The sequence below is a fragment of the Artemia franciscana genome, chromosome 3 (genome assembly GCF_032884065.1).
Source record: "Artemia franciscana chromosome 3, ASM3288406v1, whole genome shotgun sequence".
Taxonomy (NCBI): Eukaryota; Metazoa; Arthropoda; class Branchiopoda; order Anostraca; family Artemiidae; genus Artemia; species Artemia franciscana.
The window spans coordinates 35,371,838-35,396,369 of record NC_088865.1 but is presented as its reverse complement, the minus strand read 5'-3'; the positions used below and the strand labels follow the sequence as shown (position 1 = coordinate 35,396,369).

Genomic DNA, 24,532 nt, shown 5'->3' with positions numbered 1-24,532 from the left:
TACTTCCATCAGTCTAAATTCTACAATTTCAATATTAAGTGGGCTCTACAAAACGGATATCAAGCCATCGCTGAATTTCTAACCTTCCCTGGACATCTACTTTATTGAAGAGTCTCAGACACAGCAAAAATAATATGAAACAAGCTTAAACATAATTATATGAAAGTTACACCTATTCCATTTTCTGTTGAAAGACAAGGCACTAGTTTTGAAACTGCCAGGGAAAGAGACACGGGAAAGCAGAAGGGAGGCAAGAGGGAGGAGAGAGAGGAAGAGACAGAAAAGGATATAGATTGTAAGAGAAAAGAATAAATTAAATATTTTTTTTCGAAACAAAGCCAATAATTCAGTTTCTTTTCATGAAATGAGAATATAAGACATACAAAATGTATACAAAGAGAAAAAAGATAATTTAAGTACACAGTGAATGAAAAAAGGGTTACAAAACCTTGGGAATTGACGAGACAAAAGCATCCTGGTAAAGGCAACAGTTCCAGTTTGCACAGGCTTTCCATCTGGGTCTTCATCTGCCCAGTCATATCGATGCCAATTTGTCCTTTTCCTGTCTAGAAAACAATACGTAGCATTAATAAAATGTTTGTGTTGTCATCATATCTTGATACTCTCCTCTGAGTCTGACCTGCTTCCTATTTTTCTGTCACCTTTAACAATGTCAAGGAAATTCCCATTGACATGTGGCACCATTACAGCCTAGTTTCTTAAATTTAGTGACACAAATGCTTGAAATGTTATTCAGCTTAAAATGGCTTGATTAAACCACAATTACAAGTAATTCATATAGAGATACATCAACTTTTATCTTCCAAGTCACTAATTGTCGTTGATTAAGAAGCGTTTCCTTTCAGCCGTGGACAAAGAGTACTGAACTAAAATACTCTTTTGTATATTTTAATATTTCAAAGTGTTCTTGTAAGATAGGCGATACATAAGCAGGTAAAGAGACTGCTGTTTGGTTAACTTATAAGCAGTCTAGGATTATCTTTACACAAACAATTCCTTTAGTGTTCTTTATCGATAAACTTTTCCTTTTCAGCAGCAGATAAAGATTGCTACAATAAACTGCCTTTGAGCATAATTTAATCTTTTCAAAAAATAAGGAGACCAGTACCTGTGCTACGCAGACCATTGGTCATTGGTTAGTGCAAGTTTTACCTTTTTTTATATTAATATTGAGGGTTGCCAAAGAAAACTTCATTTTACAAAACAGATACATAAGTAAAAGGAGAATTTGAGTAAAAGTCAAGGTATAATCAATTTCACTCTTCAAAAATCAAGCCAAATAAATAACCTTGTACCTTTTTTCATGGAATATATCATCACCATCAAGGCCTATGATATATAAAGCCTACGATTCTCTAAATTTATCGAAGTTCCTAGTTTACCTTTTGTTGATTTTGAACTGTCCAAAAAAGACAGATGCAACAAAGTGTTTTTGGCTCGGCACAGAAACAAGCTAAATTGAAGACCTTCTTAGCATTACTAGGAACTGAAACAGTAAAAAAAACTAGTTAAATGCTCATTCTATGCAAAAACGAACAACGACTAATTTGGGCCTCCGTTCCACAAAAAGAGAAGAGTCTCTAATCTGTGTAAAAACAAGCTAAACACATGCTTCATAATTGATAAGAATTGCTGAAGACGTTTCGATGAAAAAACGTATCAAGACCAGGCTACAGAGGGGCACATAAATGCTTCGTATCAGATGAAAAATCGTACACTATCAAAGCAAACACACATACTAAGCAAAGATAAATCCAGTTCAGCACCATCTTTATGAAGGCCATCAGAGCAAAGTCAAGAAGATCGCATAGGACTCAGGAAGCCATATAAGGGCCCCACTCGTTTCATTTGTCATACCCAGCTAAAACTCAAGGAGAATCTTCCTATCATCCTCCAAATGATTCCACAAAGCATTGGTGGGGAGTTATTAAGGAGGTAATACTGTATTCCAAAAAAAAATCCACTTCCTGCCTTCCTATTGATGGGATTACATTCCACAGCTCTCAGGCAAGAATCGAGTTCTTGCTAAGGCTTTTTCCAAGTTTTCAAGCCTTGATGACAACATACAGAAAGTGCCCACATCACACCTACACCACTTTTGACTGCCTGAACTACTCTGTTTTGAAATGTCACGCTTGTCCACCAGTGCCCTAGAAGGACAAAACCTTCCAGTCCATATACCATACCAATGTTGTTCTTAAGCACAGTAGTGCTGTACTAGTTGACCCTTGGCATCACTTTTCAGGATCTGCTTTTGCAGCCAACCTTCCCGAGGATATGTAAATCCGCCATCGCTGTTCCCAAGCCATATAGCAACCCCATCAATATTGGCTAATTTGGGCCAATAAGTCTTCTCTCTGTTGGTAAGGTATATAATTACTTTCCCAATGAAAACCTTAACACATTGCTATAGTCAAACAGCCTTATTACTTATAAGCAATATGGATTCTGCCAGACGACACTTTAATGCTTTTATGACTGCTTTAATGCTCAGGATCAGGAGTAGGTTAAACTTCTCGTCAATGGGTTCTATATTGGGCTGCTTTCTTCATATCAGGAAAGCTTTTGATAGAGCCATAAATAAGGGTCTGTAGTAAAACCTGTAAGTACATAGAATTTGTGGTCATCTGCTTAAGGCTCTTGAAAGTTTCCTAAGAAATTATATTCTCTGTGTAGTCTTTGGAGGGTTTACTTCCACAGACCGTTTTAAAAAAAAGACTAGAATAGCTCAGGCTAGTGCCCTTGGACCTGCACTTTACCTGTTGTATATTAACGACGTAGTGCACAATCTCATTAACCTTCCACACTGTTCTGCTGACGATACCATGGTCCATTCAAATGTCAATAAACATGGTGAATTTGTACAAGCTTCAATGTCTGTAAAATCAGATCTCTTGGAGATAGAAAAGTGGTCTCCTAACTTGATGGAGTTCTTTTTCCATCAACGAAGTCACATTGACATCTTGACTTCATTTTTAAGCATAAAGGTATCCGGAGAGTAAACAAACTTCATCTTCTGGGAATTAATGTAAACTAAAACCTCTCCTAGGACGCATGTCTTGATCACGTTGGATCCTCCTACACAAAAACACAGGGTCTGATTCTTTGATCTAAGAATGTGTAACCACTCAAATCGATTATCCCTCTATACAAGCTGACCATTATCCCATTATTGAACGCATATGCCCTCTTTTTGCCAGAGCTACTAAAACATTACTGTCATCTGCTAAGTAGCTCCAAAATAGGGCCTTAAAGAAAATCTGTAACCCAGCTTGAGTACTGTTATCCTTTCTAATTAAAATATTTTATGCAGCTTCAGTGACTACTTTCTACACATGCATCCACCACCTGCCCTCTGATAAGTAATCTTTCCATAAACCATCATTTACCAAGCCAATACAGTGTACACGCAGAAACAAGGTGCGGTCAGGCTACCTACAAGGGGAGACAGCCTGTGCTGAGCATTTGAAGAACAAATTTATAAAGTTCCGCGGTTCCATTTGAATTGGATTCCCAGAGGAGGTTAGTCCTGAAGACCCTCCGTTGATTAGAAAGTTAAACAGACACTATTCTACAAAGAAAGCCTGGGTATACAGTTGACTAGTGCCACACAACATCCAAGTTTTTAGCACCCTGGGGCATAAAATTTCTCACAAACAAAAAAATAGTACAAAAAATATGATTATGTTCAAGATCATCTGGTGATTGATGATGCTTCAATATAATTTATTATATTTTAACAACCATTTTTGTAAACGCTTTCAATCTGTCCAAGAATGTTTAGAGACAGAGGCTCTAGAGGTTTAAGTATTGGTCTCGCTTATGTTGCCAAATTTCCTACTTTGATCATAATTTAGCAAAATCAATTTTGGACTAAAAATAATTCCAATACTCAAGACTTCAGAGCAAATTTTTCTAAGTTTTGCAATAAAGCTACTCTTATATATTACATATAAAAAAAATATTGTATCAATGAACCCTTGCTTCTAAACTAGTTCCAAACAACACCAAACATTAGTAACACCAGTTCCAAACATTTACATTAAAAAAAGAACTCCACATAAAAAAATACAAACTAATGTAATTCTGTCAGAATACCCTGTTGACTTTTGTGCAGTATACACAGAATGGAACTCCTGCCGAAAGATAATTTCACTATGTATTAGTGGTATTAGTTTTAGCAGGTCAAGATTATTTATAGCAGCTGGCCACTTACATTCTAGCTTCCCATTTGGCGGTTTGCAACGTTGACATCGAAATGAAAGTACATCATATTTCTGGTGGTCAAGCAATTTCAAGCACCTGGAAAATCAGATAGATCATTATTACTACTGTTGGAAAAAAAAACAGATTAAAAACTTAACAAGGATAGTTGTTTCACAGATATATTACACGAGCTAGTTGTTTTCCCTCTGGAAAATCCCCTCTGCAAAAAAAAACCTCCTATCTTCCCCCTAGATAGTTTCATAAGTTCATTAGAAAGGAAACTGAAAGCTCTACTCACCTGTTTAAATCGAAGACAACACTATAGTGTTGCTTATAGTACAGAGTCATAAGGAATTAATGTAGTATTTTTTTTCCCAAATGCATCCAAAGAAAATTCTGAGATAGCCATCATGTTCAAATAGGCAAAAAGTCACATAACTATGTCTCCAGGGTAGACAACCCCCTCCAGCTCCTGGAGTAACAGGTGTAAGTTATGGAAGTTACCCACTGTTAAGTGGCAACAGAACAGTGACAATTTCTGCCACTTAGTGGCCCAAAGCTGAAAATTTTGTCTGCCAAGGACCAAGCTGGTATTGATTAGAAATCCTCAGATTGCAAATCAATTTAAAAGTGTCAAAACACTATGTATTGTGCTTCCCAGTGGCAGAGTTTTTTTTTGAAATTGTGATTAGCGATGTATAACTGTGCATCAGCTATTATGAAGGAGGGGTGGTGAGTCATTTGGTAGGCAAGGGGCAGGGAGCTTCTTAGCAGGTGACAGTAAGGTTTTCCTCACAAACACTACCAACCCTCCATAATTATGAAAGTTTTTTGTCATTTTTCTATCACATTTTAATACTTTATAATGTGGAATAAAAAGTTATCATTTGGTCCTAACCAAGTCTCAAAAAAGGCTAATAATGTCATAAACTATCCAGTCATTTAGTAAGCTGATGTGTTTTCAATTTTAGCTCTGAATATTTCATGTCGGTAATTTAATGTCCAGTATATGGCCCTCATCCTATTTAATACGAAAGGACTACATGACTGTCTTTTTCCTCAGTAACTTCTTGCTATTTTGGTTGGATAACTTAGGAATTTTTCTGTCCTTTGTTTTCTCCTATAGTGTCCCCAACCAACAATTTAACCACTGATAAAATTTAACCAAATACAACATTCATAATGTCAAATTTACTGGCAGACAATAGTGGAGCCTAATCTTGGACCTACATTTAAAGCTTGGGCCTAATCTCAAACACAATATGTTAAAGTTAGATCAAAGAATCCAAATCAACAACAGTCTCAGTCATGGACAGATTTAATCTAAAACAAAGTGTTGTAAAGTAGAATAGTTACATTTAAATAGGCTGAGCTATAGAGAAATTTTGTCTGAAGTTAAATATTAAAAGACTATAAGTTTTCCAAGATTGTTGTCAGCCAATCTCAACTAGCTTGGTCCTACCTGTCAGCCAATCTTAACTACCAAAACCTATGGTACATCAAATAAGAAGCAAATCAGTTTAATTAAATAGAGCTTCAAAATAAATGTTAGAAACATTCCTCTACAATAGAAGAGATGTATCACCCTGCAGCACCCTCATTCTGGCTTTAAATGAAGGGAGTTGAGATTAGTTCCTATCCCCACCCCAAAAGCTTTTCTACATTTATGTGAAGGCTCACGACAATTTTGCCAATCCAAAGCACCCTTTTAGGTATCTGGCACCTAAAATCTGGAAAAGATCATTTTTCAGTGCCTATGTGATTTCTGCTTATGAGAGGATTTATTGTTTATACATTTCTGCTTACACAATCCCTAGACACAGCCAAGATGAATGTAGGAAGGTTAATTAATGGGGTAAGGAGCTCATCAAGCTCTGCCATGAAACTTGGTCAGCTATTGGAAATGACAATTTTGGCATTGATGGGGTTTGAGGAGAGTATATATGTATAAGCAGGAAAAAGCTTAGCATTATTGATTATTTTTTGGTTGGTAATAGGCTGATGCCAGAAATGATTAACATGAAAGTGCTCTATAAAGAGGGTTCTGACCATTTTCCAATTAGTTTGACACTTAAAAATTTTAGTTTACTGGTTTAAACTAATAGTTTAAATGATTTTATTGTATTCCATAGTAATTCTAATAAAAATTAGAATAGTCTATCATGACTTTAGAATACTTCAAGAGGGCTTAGATATAGCCTACAACAGTATTTCCCCTCTGAAATGACAAGTCAAACAATTGCTGGAATGCTTTAAAATACTGAAACAAACACCAGCTCAGCAGTTGGCATTATGACAAGATTTGCTTTGTTTCTCCATTTAAATTTGTCACCATACTTGCAAAAGCCTAAAAATCCTCATAGAACAGCCTTTTTTGAGACTGAATGTAAAAATTTCAGATTTTAGCTGAATTTACTGCTTAATAAAGCACAATCATCGGATGATATAGAATCAAGGATACACCATATACAGAAATATAGATCAGAACAAAAAAAAACTTATTTAAAAAAAAAATTGAATATAAGGAGGCAGAAAAAAGACTATTTGTTTGAAACTTGTACAATATGATATTTTGGAAAGCTTAAAAAAAATCAAGAGATCAACCAGCAAATTAATAAGCAAGGGGACTCTCCTAGTCTGGAATTATGTTCATTATATTTTGGGAAACTGTACAGTAATAAGATTGTCTAGCATAGAATGCATAGAATATATCTTGCAAGAAGAGGGCAAAGAGCTATATAATATAATATCACAAGCAGAGGTTTAGGAAGTAATAATTAAATCCCATAGATATTTTGCTGTTGTACTAGAGGGTATACGTGCAAGAATATATAAACCTTTGAAGGGTAGTTTAATGCCAGTTTTTAACTAGTGTTACTTAGTATGGCTTGAAATGAGCCATGGAAGGGATTTATAATATTCCTGCTTTATAAAAAAGGGAGCCCCATATTGCATGGTAACTACAAGCCTATTAGCCTTCAAAATAGTTTAAGTGGGATATTTGAAGGGATTACTGGTAAGAGATTGAGTTCTTGGGTAGACAAGAAAAGATTACTAGAAGAAGAACAGGGAGGCTTCAGGCCAGCTCTTTGACAATAGATCAAATTTTTACTTTATTTAGTTTGGTTACTAAGCATAGTAAGAAGAAAAAATAATTGGTATATAAGAATTCAAGACCTGCACAAAGCATTTGAAAGATGCCTAATGCTCCAAGTTTTGGTTTAGTTAGCATTACTTTCTAAAATAGTTAGGGTTTCCAATTTTTGCATGAGGGTACAAAAACAGGGTAACATTTTTGGGGAATGGTATTTCCAGGATTCTGTGTAGTAATATAGGTAAATCTACCTATACTACCTATATCCACCGACCAGTAAATCTAGAGAATATGACCTATTAAATGCTTTTTTGCTTGCATATGACATCAGATTGGTTGCAAAATCTCAAGATGACATGCGGAAACTTTTAAATCTTGCCATAGATTATCTAGATCTTACAAGATTGTTATTAAGCTTGATAAAACAGCAATCAAGTAAAGCAGTCGAGTAAGATAATGTCAACTGGTTTACCCATATCCAAAATTTTAGTTGCATGATCATATGACTGAATAAAGTTTGTGTTGATTCACCTGCCCCTGTGAAATCCATTTTGTCTATCGCTAATAAGAGTATTTTCTTCTAAATAGTTTATTAGAGCATGTTTAATGATACCTTCCATGATTTTTCATTTTTTGCCAATGGCTCTGGGAAAAAACATACAACAGCCAGTTAGCCAAAGGCCATAGCAGACATGTTCATATTACAAAATAGTAGTGTAAAGGAAGCTAATGGCCTAAAGATGCTAAAACATATATTCAAATCCAAAATAATGCTAATCCTTCATTGCAGGCTTGGATCTGGGGAACACGCCCAGCTAAACAAATGCAGTTGTTTAAGCTCCAGTATTGTAAATAAATGTACAGATTGCAGAAAACCCTGTCATAAGACAAGACTCCACACTATTTTTCTTAAGGAAAGATAGGTTAATACAGATGGTACAATCCTGGTCAAGGTTATTGTGCTTTGCCAATCCTGTATTACAGTGCTGAGATCTAGGGGACAGACCCAGCTAAACAAGTGGAGTTGTTTCAGCTCCAGTATTGTTAAGGAGTGTATGAATTGCAGATAACAATGCATAATCTTGTCATAAAAGAGGACATCAGGTTATTTACATTGAGAAAATATAGGTTAATGCAGATCCAAAAATTGTCTATGGTTAGCGTATCATGTAGAACACAGGCTAGCCAGAGCTAAGTATGACAAATTGCTAAAGCTCAATATAAAATCTTTGTGGCCATTCCAGATCAAGAGTCTGCTAGATAATAGTAGTTTCTCTTGTACATGGAATAATAGCCAAAGTCATAAAGAAAGTGAGTATGTTTTTCTAAGAGATTTAGGGACTAGGCTAGAAGATCAAGAGATTTAACATTGGGGTGCTAGCACAAGTGCTTTAACTAGTTTATTTTTCTATAGAAGCATTACCTTAAATAACATGTTCAGCAAGATGAGGTGGTGATGAGCCTCCTGTGGAACATCTTGCTGGTAATGTGAAATAACTATGGTCTGGCATCCCATGTTAGTCTACACTCTGCATTGGCCCAGTCCTGACCAACTCCTTCTTTGAATGCATTTATGGTATTGGACTGGATGGTGGCTTTGGAGAGGCTGTTCCAATAAGGGACAGCTTGTACAGAGAAAAATTACCAGCACTCATGTTGATGGCAACAGGGAACTTTCAGCTTCTTTGTGTGACCTCTTGTCATACTTGCAAGGAATGAGGAGAATAAGCAAGGAATGAGCAAGGAATGACTTGAGAGGTCTTTTTCTAGCAGTTGCAAGTAGCAATTGTGTCTCCTCTCTTCCTTCAATAGACTAGGGTGGGGAGTTTGAGGGATACAAGGCATTCCTCATACAGTTTGTCTTGCAAAGCTGGTATGAGCTTTGCTGCTTCCCTTTTGACACTCTTGAGTGCTTTAACGTTGATTTTATAATGGGGAGATGCTAGGGGCATTTCAAATTCCAGGTGCAGACATACAATAGCTTTGTGACCATACACAGTTTTCTGGTGGTAAGTGTTTGTTTTATGAGCCATAGGGCTTGGTTTGCTTTATCAACTTGAGCTTGTGTGTGGCTGTGGAACTTGAGTTCATCATTGATAGTAACCCCCAGGTCCATCTCCTCACTAACAGCCTTAAGTAGGTCATCTTCAATATAGTAAGGTTGTCTAGGATTATTGTGTCCAAGATGTAGGACTTTGCATTTTGACACCTTGAACTGAGAACCCCACTCAGATGACCATCTAGATAGTTGATCTAAATCTTCTAACATTATTGAGAGATTGGGGCTAATTTGGGCCAGTCCTAAGAGCTTGTAATTATCAGCATATAGTGTAAGCGGGTTTTTCAGGTAAGTTGTATAGTTGTTAATATATATTTTGAACAACATGGGCCCTGAGATTGTGCCCTGTGGGACTCCACTAATGACAGGAATTTCATCAGAATTAACAGTTTTACCAGTGGCATCATAAACTACTACCCTGAGAAATCTTCCAGCAAGAAAGGCCTCAATCCTGGCAGCTATATGCTCATGCGCCCATGTGCTTCCATTTTCAGGAATAGAGATTGATGCTGTACTTTATCAAAGGCTTTTGCTTGACTTAGTAAAATGACATCCACCAGAAGGCCATCATCCAAGAGTCTGGTGACAAAGTCATATGATTTACTGAGGTTTGTATCAATTGAGCAGCCTTTACTGAAACCATGCTGACTTTTTGAAAGTGACTGATTTCTTTCAAGGTGAGAGACCATGGCATCATTTATGATGCTCTCAAGGACCTTGTATACAACAGAAGTGAGAGTTATAGGGCAATAATTACAGGCTTGGTCTTTTCTCCCTTTCTTGAAGATGGGCTTGATGTTGGCCTGCTTTTAGTTACTTGGGAGCACTTTGGAAGTAAGTGACATTCTAAACATCACTGCTATTGACTCAGCAATTAGTTAAGCTGCTTCTTTTTAATAGTCTGGGTTGGAAGTCACTGGGTTGGACTTCTTTGGGCAGGAATGGGAGTGTTTTTGGCAGGGTTGACCAGTATACTGGGTACATTTGCTTTCTGCAGCTATGACTACTGTCTTAAATGCCTCCCAGCTTTTTGTTAAAGAGAGTTTTGGTGAAAAATGTTATTTCAAATTAGATTTACCAATTAAATATAAGTATAAGGAGTTGGATTCAGGTGTGAGCTAATTGTCTTCTTTTTTTAACAAATTGGAGGGATATTAATTTTCCAAAACAATTATAAATTTGCCCACTATGCAGTATTCTGAGGGATTGGGACACTTTCTATTCATGTGAAATGACATACAGTGGTGTAATTTTGTCAAAATCCTGGGGGGGGTCAGGCAAAGTTGGAGCCAATTTTCCAAAATCAAGTCAAAATGACACTGGAAACTAAAAAATGAGTTATATATTACCTTTAAGGGAAAGATACACTAAAGAAAACTGACCTGTTTCTCTGGATACTTGAATTATATAGGCTTAGGCTATTGAAATTTAACAAGATTTTTTTGCAGAAGAAGGATACTGTTGCCCTCCCAATGCCCCTTAGCAAATTATGCCCCTGATGACATAGTAAATCTAAGGGATGATTTGTCTAATTATGGCATCCTTAAATCAATGTCTCTTAGATAAATAGTGGAAATAGGCAATTTGATCTTAAATGCCCAAAATAGGTTTTTTTTTTATTGAACTGTATCTGATTACTTGTAGGCTTATCAGTTTTGTAGCCTATATTGATTTACCAGTTTTAAAATACACATACATATAAATAAAGTTAAATTCTTTAAGCTAAATTTGTACTTATTTAGATATCTTTGACAAATCTAATAGTGAAGTAATTCATTTTCTAGGTGATATTATAGAGACTTTACAGCAATTCAACTGTTGAAGCAGTGTTTAGCAGTCATAATAGCCTACCAGGTATCTTGCTCTCTACTGGTACCTTACTTTTCTAGAGTACTATTAATGGTAAAATTCCAGTTTAGTGACTTCTTGCTATCTCAGAAAGGGGTTAGGTTAAGAAAATGAAACTTTCAGGGATGGATCTACAGGCTAAAGTATGTCCCAGGAAGATATTTTGAAGTATCTACCTCTACTCTCTTTTCCTTTAGAGGGTCCTGACTTTTGATGACCTTTAAAAACCTGTGTATTATAAAAGTGTAACCTTGCAAAATAGATCTTCTGCTTGAATGAAGTACAACAAAATTGTTTTCAGCTTCATAGCTTTGCTCATTCCTAATTTATAAGGTTTTAAATATATGCAAATACATTTCCTATAAATTTTGAAAAAAAACAACATTAATATGGCTCAAAATTCTACTCAAATAACAGGAATTGAATTTCAGAACTAAAGGCAGAGACAAAGCAACTGGTAACTTAAAATTAAGGTATAATATTGTTTTGTCAAAATTTCAACAGGTAGGCTATAGACATGTCATGTATGCAAACTTCAGGGCCCTCTAGAGGGAGAAGGAGTGGATATGGGTACTTTAAAATACCTTCCCAGGATAAACTTTAACCTGTAGATCCATCCCTGAAAGTTTCATTTTCCTAACCTAACCCCTTTCCAAGATAGCAAGAAGTCACTAAACTAGAATTTTACCCTCTTTATTGATATTTATATGTAACTATGATTGAGCGATTCGTATTTATTGCTAAACACAATTTTAACAGGAAGTCTACATAACATAACAGTTACCTAGAGTTTATCAGATGCAAATCCATTTATTTATGTTGTGGCTAATTTTAGGAGAGGAGCCTTGTCCCAAAATAAACAAAACATGTGGTTGTGCAAATTTTTGTTTTACCTGGTGTGGTATATATTAAGGCATTGTTCACATTTTAAGGATAAGTCACTGCTTTCAACTTGAGAGCCACAGTAACATGTCATTGTATTTCAAAATTTTGCAACCAATTTACACAGTATTGCTGTGTAAATAATCCTAGTGACACTAAACCATAGCCAACAATAGAGCTTCCCAGTCTCGAATATTAAAATTCGGGGAAAAGACTTAAGAATTTCGGGAATTTTCCGGAACAAGTCTTCAAAATTCAGGGTATGCTCAGGAGAAAAAATAAAATGGAATTTCGTTGCGAAAAACTGGAAGTCACAATTGGTTTTAGCTTTATTTTCAGGTTTAAATAGGCTTGTATCAGCGTAATAAATCAAGCCATTTACAGGATATGTTTTAGAGCCAAAACACGGGATTGGAATTCGTAGCTTTAAACACATATAAGTGATATTGCGGAAAAAAGCTTCAAAATTCTTTTTAAACAAAAAAAGAAAAACGGCTGAATGACACTCAAGAACTCTGTTACTTTAAGTTTTATATTACCTTTGTTGCCTTATTCACTTAGCCCTAAAACCAGACTTCAATGTCATTTATTTTCAGAAAGATAACGAAAACCGAGTATAAAAAATAATAATCAAACAGTTTGTGGTAATGAACTATAAATAAGGAGTGACTTGGCTCAATGGTAATCGAAACTCTCAAAAGAATCAAATCAAAAGAATTAGCATATTATGCCAATTACAAATCAAGTTTAGTGTTACCCATCAAAAGTTACGAGCCTGAAAAAATTTGCCTTATTTTTAAAATAGGGGGATGTTTGTTTGTGTTTTGCGTGTTTGTTTCTTTTTTTGTTTTATATGTGTGTTTTTTCCCAGGGTGGATCATATTGAAATAATTGGTCCTTAAAGATCGGGAGAGGGTGCATTTGAACAAAAATTAAAAGTTCTAATGCACTTTTTAAGTGATCAAAACGATCGGAGGGCAACTGGGCCCCTCTCGCGTTTATTTTCCCAAAAGTTATCTGATCAAAATTTGGAGATAGCTATTTTGTTCAGTATAGCTGAAAGATCAAATGACTATATCCTTACGAGTAAAATGACCCCCAACAGTCTGTGGGGAGAGGCCTGTATGATATGAAATTTACCTGTTGATTACGTATAGTCTTTGTTATTGGGAAGTATATAGACATTTTCAGGTTGGGGGGTGGTACTTTGGGTGGATTTCTACAGAGAGAATTTTTCCTCTTGGGTGGAAATTTCCTGGGGGGGGGTAATTTCTGGGGGCAATGTTAAAGTGGGTTTGATTTGACAGAACTACGAAATTTTTCTTAATTTTCTTTGTTGACGATTCTGTCTTCGTTGAAAAATTTTTTTAACGAAATTTTTTGTAATTTTCTTACATTCTCTTTTCCAAAATTTTTATGTGGATTTGTACGGGGGAATTATCTGTGTCTTTTTTCCGTGTGTTTTGATTTTTGGGAAATAATTTCCACGAAAAGGGGTATTTCTGGAGTTATCTGAAAAATCGATTAGACATTAAAGTGTTATTGAAATAAAAGAATGCTAAGCAGATTTTTCAGGGTGAATCATCCGCAAGCAATCTTACGGGGAGAGCGGATTATCAGCGAGATTAGCGAGGTTGGAACTGTCTGGAGGGATTTGGTGGAGGGGGTGCAATTTAATTTGAATGCAATTTCCACAGGCGTTTTCCGTAAGGGGGGATGGAGGGGATATATTTCATTGAGGGCGAACCAGATTTACCGACATTATTTGAAAAACGATCAGAAATTAAATATAAAATACAAGTCTTTTTAACTGAAAGTAAGGAACAACATTAAAAGTAAAAAACGAACAGAAATTATTTCATATAAGAAGGGTTGCGCCCTCTTCAATATCTTGCTCTTTACGCTAAAGTTTGACCGTTTGTCCTAGTTTTCTTAAGAACGGTTGCGGCTGCTTAAAAATGGGGGCTGTTGAATTAAAAGCTTTTTTTAAAGGTTCTAAAAGCTTTAACGTAAAGAGCAAGGTATTTAGGAGGGAGCAACCCTTTATAGGGGGAATAAACAGCTTATGTCAAAGTTAATATGCAAGTTTTGTTTTAATTTTTCACGTAAAGGGAGCCAAATTAGAACTTGCAGTAGTTAAAAACATTCAGAAATCAAATAATTAAACAAGTAATTTTTTTAATGAAAATAGGGAGCGACATTAAAACTTAAAACGAAAAAAAATTATTCCGTATATGAAAGGGGTTGTTCCCTTTCCAACACCTCGGTCTTTACGCTAGATTTATAATATTTGCCACAACTTAACTTTTTAAACAATATAAAACTTAAGCTTAAAAAGCAAGGTGTTGAGGAGGGAATCATCCTTTTCATATACAAAACTATTTCTGTTCGTTTTAAGTTTTAATCTCGTTCCTTACTTTAGGTTGAAAAATTTGTTTTTTTATTTAATCGCATACAGAGCAATAACATGTGTAATGATTTCTCCGAATTAATTAATATTCTTTGGCAAGCACACATGAACTCACACCAGGAATTCAATAAAAAAAATTTTGCCTGAAAGTAAGGAGTAGTATTAAAATTAAAACAAATAGAAACGATGACATAATAAGAGGGATTGCTCCCTCACACCTGACTATTCACGCTAAAGCTTTCAGTACTTTTAAAAGAGCTTCTTATTGTTCTATTTAAATGGCGATTGTGTTTCGAGAATCGTTCTTACAGGGCCGGGACTAAATTCAAACTTAAGCGTACATAACTAGGTGTTGAAGAAGGGGCAACCACCATTATATATGTAATATTTTTTTTTGTTTCAATGTTGCTCCTTTAGTCTTCTTTAGATGAAAAAAAAAATTATTGAATTTCTGATTATTTTTTAAAACGTCAGGAATTCTGAGAAAGATTGTCTAGACAATTTAATCCCGTCAAACATTTATCTTAGACAATTAGCCTTAGCATCTCCACGCGTAAGATTGGGTCGACAAAGAGAAAGATAAAAAAATTAAAAGAAGTGTGTTTCGGAATTTTGGCAATTCCCCCCAGTGTGAAGTTTTTCTCAAAACTTTAAAAATGGCTATCTCAAGATTCTGATCAAACAATTTTGAAGGGAAAAGGCGTAAAAGGGGGCATAGTTGCGATCCAATCTTTTTGGTCACTTGAAAAGGGCAATGAAACTTTTAATTTCCTTTCGAATGAACCCTCTCTCGATATATTAGCACCATTGGCTTGATATGATAACGATCTGGGAAAAAGAAAAAACAAAAACAAAGAAGGATCCGTGATCTTTCTTTTGGGAAAAAAACGCAAGTCCACAGTAAAAATTTAAAAGGTAAAAATTCCCGGTAAAAAAATCTGTTACCTCAATATATCATGCGTTCAATCATTAATTAATAAACATTAATACAGTATGTTCAAAACAAAAATTGCAAAAGAAAACAAAATTTAAACTTACTATTCGGCTTTCAAAACATTTCTCTTTCTTTACATATTCAATTTCAAAATCCAAAACCAGCGTTTAATAACTTCAAGTAAAATTTTGACAAATCTTGACGACGAATAATGTAAGAACAGTATAGCATTCAGAATTGGAATACTGCATTTGAAATGGTTTAATCTCAGTTGAGGAAGATGATATTTTTGTCAATGCATGAAGAACCGTCTACATTTCAAATGTATCGGTCTGTTTTTTATGCAATGTAAAACAAGAGACTTAAACTAACGAACAAGAGAGTAGTGAAAAATTAGGGCATATAAATTAATATTTGCTAGGGATTGTCAACTATGATAACTCACTATGGGTGACACTTTGATTTTCTTGGATTCAGGGAACCAATTTTTTTTTCGGAGAGACACATAGATTTTCAGGGAAATCACCGAAATTTCGTGGATGGTGGAAGCACTGGCCAAGAAAGACTTTTATTCTCTCGCTTGTCACTACATGGCCTCATAAGACCTTATAGGTTAAACCTTGTTTCTACTTGACGTTTTGCGGACAAATTGTAAATTTAAAAAAAAGCCAAAAAGGTATTTTTTACTCAGATTGATGAGCATGGCATCTGGATTAGCTGATTTAACTGGTGTTCTGTCCCTAAAAGCTAAATAATAACAAGGCCTTACGGAGTGGTTCATAATTAGACTTGTCACACGAGTTATATATTATTAATAACAATTTTTGTTTAAATTTCAATTGGTGGGCTGTTTTTAACAGACCTAGCGATTTACAAGTGAATGATTTTAGGATGCCAAAGAGAGTGTGTGAAAATCATTTGAGGGTGAAACAAAAAGATATTCCTCTTTGAATGAAACGTGGAAGCAGACATTGGTACTTAATGAAAGATTGAGGCTCTGAATAGATTGAGGAGGAAAGAAATGTGTCTTCCTCAATCTATTCGGATTGATGCAAAGTCAAAATAGTTAAGAATATTTAGCCATTGAAAATTTAGCTAAAAATAATTAACAACTTAAAAACAAGACAAAAGATCCATTTTTTAGTAACCTAATGGATAGCTTAAATTGTACGAATACCTGCCTTAGCCCTAGCTTATCCTTTAAACAAGTATGTGCTACATCTTCGGTTAAGATTCCTCTAAACTTTGTAAGACATATAAATATTGAGAGTCCTGTGTTTGCCTTGACTTTCCCTTTATCCCTTTTATTTCTAATTTGGCTAACCTTGAGGAGTTGTGAAAAGAACATTTTCTTAAATCCAGCCAAAGATGTTTTCTATACCCTCATAGACTTCACTCTCGTTCTGCCTTGAGAGAAATTTCTATTTCTGTCTGTATAAAATATTGCATAGCAATATAGAAAATGTAGAAGATACAGCAGTTTTGGCTTTATTAGAGCTTGTGATAATCCTTTGGAAATATTACCTGAAGCTATTTTATCTTATCTCTAAGTCAGCAGGTGCTATATCTCAAACTTTACTTTTTTTAAAGCTGAATAATCCTATTCTGGCATAAAGTAACTATATGCCTTATATAATTGTCCCTCCTGAAAATGTGTCCTGAATCTTTTTCGAAATATTCTAGCCAACATAAAACTGGGGCATGAAAATTAGATGTAACCTTATATCAAGCCCATTTTTAATACAGGAGACAAAGACAATTTTGGAAATTACAGGCCTATTATCCCATTCTTAGTGACATGTAATTCACGAAGAGCATTATCAATCTTATCTTTGTAAAAAATTAAAAATAAAAAAAATCTCGGGAAAAATAGACCAATAAGCAAAGACAACTATGGTTTTTACAGAGGCAGCTTAGTTAATACGAACCTTATTAATATTTTTAATTAGGTGGCGGCTACAATGGTAAAAACCTGCTAAGATTCTTTTGCTTGGTCAGGCCAAAACTTTTAACGAAGTTTATCATCCTTATCTACTGTTCAAACCGGAGCTGTGTCAAATAAGTGACAATGTAATACATTGACATGTTTTCAACCGAAAATTCACAACGATTCATAATATATCGTGATAGTGACAACATTGCTATTGTTCTTTGTATGCCAATCTTGAGTGATTATCAGTGGGATTTAAACATCCTGATCAAATGATGTTCAGTGCAAGTCTTCGTTTTGGGTATATGGTACACAGTAAAGCAATGTATCCCCTGGGCAATACAATGCTTCAACTGCCAAGGATTTGGCTACATGTCTTCTAATTGCCACAGAGTCAGAAGATGTCTACTATGTAGTAGACAACACACCCTTGAAGAATGTTTTCAAGACAGTAAAGGAAGAGCAGGTACTTGAGTGCCCGATTTGCAATGGAAACCATACTTCTAAGTCCAAACAGTGTCCGATACTCATGGAAAAGAAATCTGTTGTTGATTACTCATTTACCAGTAATGTCCCCATGAGGAATGCTGCTGAGTTATTGAAGAATGAACTCACAACTCATACAGAACAAGTCCCCATGGTACATATAGACTCTTTCTCTCTAATGACTCCTAATCAACCTCAAGTTGAGGAAATCAACATAAAGTACAGATCATGTTTGAAGGTGTTAGATCTCTGATCTAACCCAGGTTTTAACATCTATTTGCAAACTGATTTATCAGTTAGCATCAAAACGTTTCAAAATACAGTCTCTAGCCTGAATAGCTCAGTTGAAAACCTAGATAAAAAAGGTACAAGCCACAATGTCACAATGTCAGCAGTTAGCAGCACAATTACCAGCAGCACTGGCAAAGTAGAAAGGAAACGTACAGGAAAGGAATCTATACCTAGCCCAGAAGATGCTATAGGCGGGTTACAGAGACCTAGATTAACCACTTCTCAGACAAATGACTAGTTCCCTCTCCACCATTTTCCTTGAATTTGCGCTTGATGACTAAGCACAAGCTTATTTTAGTGTTGTCTTATTTGTATTTTATTTGTTTATATTTTTATATCTAGATTTAGGTGAAAGGTTATAATTTTTGTGTTATTTATTATGATTGTGTTGTTTATGTACTATAATTGCTGTTTAATATATCAAAATAGCATTATTTAGTTCTAGTTTATAAATACAGGCACTTGTTGCTTGTGAATAGCTCCTACAAATAGTAAGAAAAATGGCAAGTTGCCCGGAATTATTTTAATTCTTCAGGCCCAGAAGTCTCCTCCTATATTATTTTATTTTAGAGTTATCATATTTACCACTTTATTTGTTCTTATTATCCTTATTTTATCTTCTCAAATTCTTAAATCTGGAAGCATGTGACAGGTTATAATGTAAAACTATATTATTTACGACATTTGTGTTGTATACGCGTTTTAATTGCTGTATCTACTACTACTACTACTACTAATAATAACTCACTGCAGCACCAAGCCGCCTGAGGCCAACACAGCTACGCACGCTCCTCCTCCAACCTAATCTATTTAAAGCCTCCCTCTTTACACCCTCCCAGGAAGTTCCCATTTCCTTTACATCTTTATTTATGACATCCTCCCAACCCAGACAAGGACGATCTGCTTTCCGTGTAGCCCCAGACGGTTGGCCAAAAAGGACAATCTTCGGTAATCTGTCATCCTTCATCTGTAGAACGTGGCCTAGCCATCTCAACCTTTCTTTCATTATAGCCCCAGAAAGCGGGTTGAACCACACTTTTCGTACAACCTACTGTTTGAAATAGGGTCAGTCAGCCGGGTACCCAGAACAATCCGTAGGCAATTTCTCTGGAAAATATCTAGTAAATTTTCATCTGCTTTTCGGAGTGCCCATGCTTCAGAGCCATATTTGACCACTGTCATCACTGTAGCTTCCAATATTCTAATCTTGGTTTGTAGACTTATCTTTCTATTCTTCCAAACTTTTTTTAACTGTGAAAAAACACCCTGAGCATTAGCTATTCTACTTTTAACATCTTCACTGCTCCCACCATCTTTACTAATAATACTACCAAGGTAACTGAAGCTCCCAACCTGATCAATCTTTCCGTTACCTAATGTCAACTGTTCATCTTCACTTATTCCTAGCCTTAGTAACTTTGTCTTCTTAATATTAATTTTCAAGCCTATTTTAGCACCCTGAACTCGCAAAACCTCTAAAAATTCATTCATTTTGCTCACACTTTCATCTAATATGCTTAAATCATCAGCATTATCTAAGTCCAGGAGCGTTCTTCCTCTCCATTTGATTCCATTGTCTCCAATTGCCTTTCCTGTGCTCCTTAAGACGAAGTACATCAAAATGATCCATATAAAGGGGGATAGAACACAACCCTGCTTAACTCCTGATTTAATACAAAACCAGTTGCTAACCTCATTTCCTACCTTAACCGCAGCAGTATTATTCTCGTACATAGCACAAATCACTTTAATGTATTTTTGTGGTATACCATGTAACGATAAGAACTTTGTTAACACTCTTCTATCAACAGAATCGAAAGCTTGTTCATAATCGATAAAACTGAGGACCAGAGGTGTTTGACAACGAAGGGACTTCTCAATTATTAACCTAAGAGTGAAAACATGGTCGAAACATCCTCTACCTTTTCTAAAACCGCATTGTTCTTCCCTTAAAACTGTGTCTACAGCATCTCTCAGTCTAAAAAGTATCATATTACTCAGTAATTTGCTACCTACAGAGACCAGACTAATGCCTCTATAATTACGACACTCACTCTTGTCACCTTTCTTTTACAGTGGTTTAATTAAGGTTTTCCTAAAATCATTGGTTACCTCCCCTTTTTGAAAAATCATGTTCATAATCTTCAATAGCTTATTCCTAACCTCAGAGCCACCATATTTAAGAAACTCATTAATCATACTATCAGCACCTGGGGCCTTATTATTTTTTAATCCTTTTAGTACGGTCGCTAATTCTTCCTCACTAAGCAAATCTTCCTTCACATCCAAGGTATCACAAACCTTTTCATTTTCATCTATATCTTTTCCTGCAACTGTATCTCGGTTTAGCAAATTCTCAAAATGTTCCACCCATCTTTCTTTAACTTTTTCCTTATCACTAATTGTGGCCCCATTTCTATCTTTAACTGGGACTAGTCCATATTGGCTACTCCCTTTCAATTTATTAACATGCCAGTATAATATTTTACTATTATGCCGTCTAGCCGCATCTTCTAGATCCTCAGCAATTTTATCCATGGCCTCCACTTCATATATCCTTAGTTCATATTTTAATGCTTTCTCCACTTTCTTTATATTTTTGTTTTTAGAAAAATAAAATGTATGAACCCTTTTCTAAAACCCCATGAGCCCTACTCCCTGTCAATGTGCCCCATCCTTCCTGCCTGAGTAAACAAATTCTATGTCACCTAATTTCATGCTTCCTACCCCTGGGATATGAGTTTCTGAAACTCCTAATAAATTCAGTTTAAACCGTCTGAATTCGTCTGTCAAAATGTCGATGCGATAGTCATTTTTTAACGTCGTAGCATTCCAAGTTCCAATTTTCATGTTCTTTAAATCTTTGAAATTATTTTGGCCTCGAGAAAAGCATTATTCCCGGATACCAGTGCAGGATGGGGACCAACATATCTTCTCAAGTCTACACCGAAGCGCTTTAATCGGCTTAGAACCGGACAGCAAGAAGTCCCTGGGACCTCCATTAAGTTAGAGGCTTTGTGCAATCCTAGGCCCTTCTTGGTCACAACATTGTTTTCAGCACTTGGCGATGCTCTTCTATCAACAAGAGTCAAAATCCTGCACAGACAGTCCCAAGCCTATTACCTCCGACTCATTATATATTCATGCCTACAAATATTATGCTACTACAGGGAGGCAGCCCATAGTAGATAAATTAGCTAGGAAGAGGTTTTTCAGCCCGAAAAAGCCCATCAAAACAAACCAAGCCCAGAAAAATATTAAATAATCAGAATCCCTTACGAGTGCTGTGTTGTTTACTAGGCTATAATTTCCTCGAGGGGCGCCACTCCTCAAGTGGGAAAAATTGACCACAAGTTTCCCAGTCTTGCAGGTACCCCGAAAGGGTCGAGGCAGCCCTTTACAGAGGCCGTTCTCCATAAATCTGGATCTTACGCCCTGCCGCAGTTGTCCTCCTATAGAGGATCCTCCCATGATGGTGTTCTGCATCACCATGAAATTTAACCCATTACTGGGAGAAGGATTGTAATTCATCTGACGTGTGAAAACGGCAGTGGACCCTGTTGAGTGTACATTTGAGTTTGTATTATGGACCCCCCTGGGACAAGGTCCTACTTGGTCTAAGCCTCCTATTGAGCTACTCTACCTATCTGTAGGGCATTCCCCTATCTGTTATCCTCTACCAAAACCTAGCATGATTATCTAATATTTAACTAACTAATGCAACTAATAAATAGTTGCTGTAAATTGCAACTTTACTTTAATTTAGACTATAAAGTAAAGGACAAAAATAACATATACAAGCTCTGTTGTCCTCTGCTAAAACCTAGCATGCAAACTAATAATTAACTAAACATTGCAAATAATTAATATTTGTAATTAAGTACAACTTTCCTTTTAATTTATACCCTAAAATAAAGAAAACACAAAAAAGCTCTATTGTCCTCTACCAAAACCTAGCATGTTAACTAATAATTAACTAATAAATAGCCCATTTGGCCTGATTGCAACTCCTCACAAGCCACACCTTATATAAAACACCTTTGAGAACTTAAATTAAGAAGGAAACTTATTAGAAACCCTGCTAGTACTGCAATAGTAGACCTAAGTAGCCAATTTAGCCTGTTTGAAACATCTCATAAGCCAACACCCCATAGAAAACACCTTTGAGAATTTTTCTTTAGCTATGACAATAAATTGTGCGAAAAGAGTAGTTCAACCCTATTTTCTCGGGCTATAATGAAATAAAGGTCAAAAAGGTTAGACCACGTTTTTAGAATGAAGGATGATAGATTTCCCAAGACTGCGCTTCTTAATGATCCATTCGGGACAAAAAAACAGGTCGTCCCCAAGCAGGGGGGGGAGAGGTCACAAAAAAGATTAATAAGAAACAAACTTCATGGGAGTTTAAAAGAAATTGCAACTTCTTGGAAGGAGCTAAAGAAGTAAGCTTTGGGATGGAGGAGGCAGCTGTGTTTGCCTAAGGCAGGTTGGTGCTGCAGGGAGTTGATAATAGAAGTGGCAGTAGATGAAACATCGTCATATTTTGTTATTCTGGTTGTCGATTTTAAACTAAGATGCAGTTTCACGTCCAAAAGCCTGTTTTTTTTTTGTTTTTTTTTCGACTTTCTTTTGCTCGACTTAATTAAATGCTGTAATGGAGCAACTTCTCATAGATATGAAGTTTGAAAAGGCAAAGAGTGAAGGGTAAAGAGTAAAGGAGTAAAGGGAGTACAGAGTGAGGTTTTGAACATATTGGGGAAGAGGAGTGTTCGCAGCTGTGTTCACATCAAGCGGCTTAGCGTTGCAGTGAGTTGCTAGCAGTGAAAATAATTGTAAAGGTTATAGTAAACATGTTTAAAAACTAACTTTAAGCTTTCTATTTCGTGTAGTCAAAATCACTAGTAGTGAATATGCAACTTACCACATGAGATCTACCAGTCCACCTTGTCTAGCAATGGCTGCTTTAACCCGACTAGCGAAATCGATGGCACTTTCTCCTTCGTTTCTGGTCATTGGGGGAAGATACCACACATCACAGACAATGGCCCAGCTGGTCATCTTCAAATACATATGCTGCATCATTGAGTACCGACTGCTATTCCAAAACGCATTGCCGAATCTAGCATCATACTTAATAGCAACTGGATAAATGGTACCGCCCACTTCAAAACTTCCTTTCTTGAACTGCATTACAGATGTATTGTTGATAAAAGTTCCTTCGGGAAATATCAAAATGGGCAATTTGTCAGGATCATTTTTCAATGCATGCAATTGTCTATAGAGAGTTTCAATCTATTAGGTGAACTTGAGTCTAGGTTTCAAAAGCTATGAAGGCCCTTGTGTTTACTAAACGCATATTAATGACAGACGAGAAACCTGTGTTAGATGATGGGCCTTTAAAAACCCTTGTCCATTGCCATGTATAGTTTCATACATTTCTCACATCATTCAATTCAATTCAATTTATTCAAATAAAACAAACCATAACACCAATAATAATAAAGATCCTGGGAGTGAACTTGTTGAGGACCATACCAACAAAAAATTGAAAACGAAGAAGAGAGAAAAAAAAAGAAAAGAGAAAACATGGGTAATTAAAGCAAATTGAATAAGAATTTAGAGAATTATAATATCAAAAGTTTAGTATATTGTTATACAGCGTGCGAAAACTTGTGGATAGCTCGACACTGGAGGGTATTATATTCCATTGAAGTATAGGTTTATAAACGGGGGATCGCTGGGCAGAACTAGAGACACACTTGGGGACAATGAAGGAACGGTTGGATGAACGGAGACAGAGGCCTTCAGAATTATTACTATTAAAATAAGATAATAATTGGGGAGGAAGATTTTTATGGTAAGCGGAGTATGCAAGGGATAGATTTAATTTTTTGATGATTTGTTCAAAAGGGATAATACCAAAATTGAAGTACAAGTCCTGGGTGGGATATAGCCGGGGCAGCCGAAAAACTGCTTTGACGGCAAGTTATTGGGCAGATTTTAATTTATTCGAATATAAGGTTAACGGTTGAGACCCGGTAAGCTTGGTCTCATCATGTAAAATACACCATTTGAGGGCCACTTCAAATTTGGAATTACCAACTCTAACTTACAAAAGGAAAAAGTAGGAAGTGATTATTACAAAAGAAACTGTTAAGATTCTATCAAATTATTTCTACCTTTGCTCAACCTTTGTCCAAGAATGTATGAGGCCAAATACAAAACTGTGTCTCCCCTAGATACGAATAAAAGAGTTATCAAATCTTTTTCGATTCATACTCTCCTTCTCTAGAACGGCCTTTTTGGACAGGCATTCCTCCCAGAATATTCAAATCATTAAAAGGCAGGAGATGGCCAGCAGCAGTGGTTCT

The 24,532-nt window shown here is 35.9% G+C and overlaps 1 protein-coding gene across 3 annotated transcripts in view; it reads right to left on the bottom strand.

Moving 5' to 3' along the window:
* The window catches only part of LOC136025220 (lysine-specific demethylase phf2-like), a 77,832-nt gene extending 54,466 nt beyond the window's left edge, over window positions 1-23,366 (bottom strand). The window contains exons 1-3 of one of the 3 annotated variants that reach the window (XM_065701038.1): window positions 23,083-23,366; window positions 4,238-4,323; window positions 449-566 (exon numbers count right to left, since the gene is read on the bottom strand). In XM_065701038.1, coding sequence (XP_065557110.1) covers window positions 449-566; window positions 4,238-4,323; window positions 23,083-23,351 — 473 coding nt within the window. In that variant the 5' untranslated portion in view covers window positions 23,352-23,366. Of the gene's footprint in view, window positions 1-448; window positions 567-4,237; window positions 4,324-12,012; window positions 12,276-23,082 lie in introns of those variants that run through there. The other 2 variants (XM_065701039.1, XM_065701040.1) reach the window with 2 other exon arrangements.
* Window positions 23,367-24,532: the final 1,166 nt, after the last annotated feature.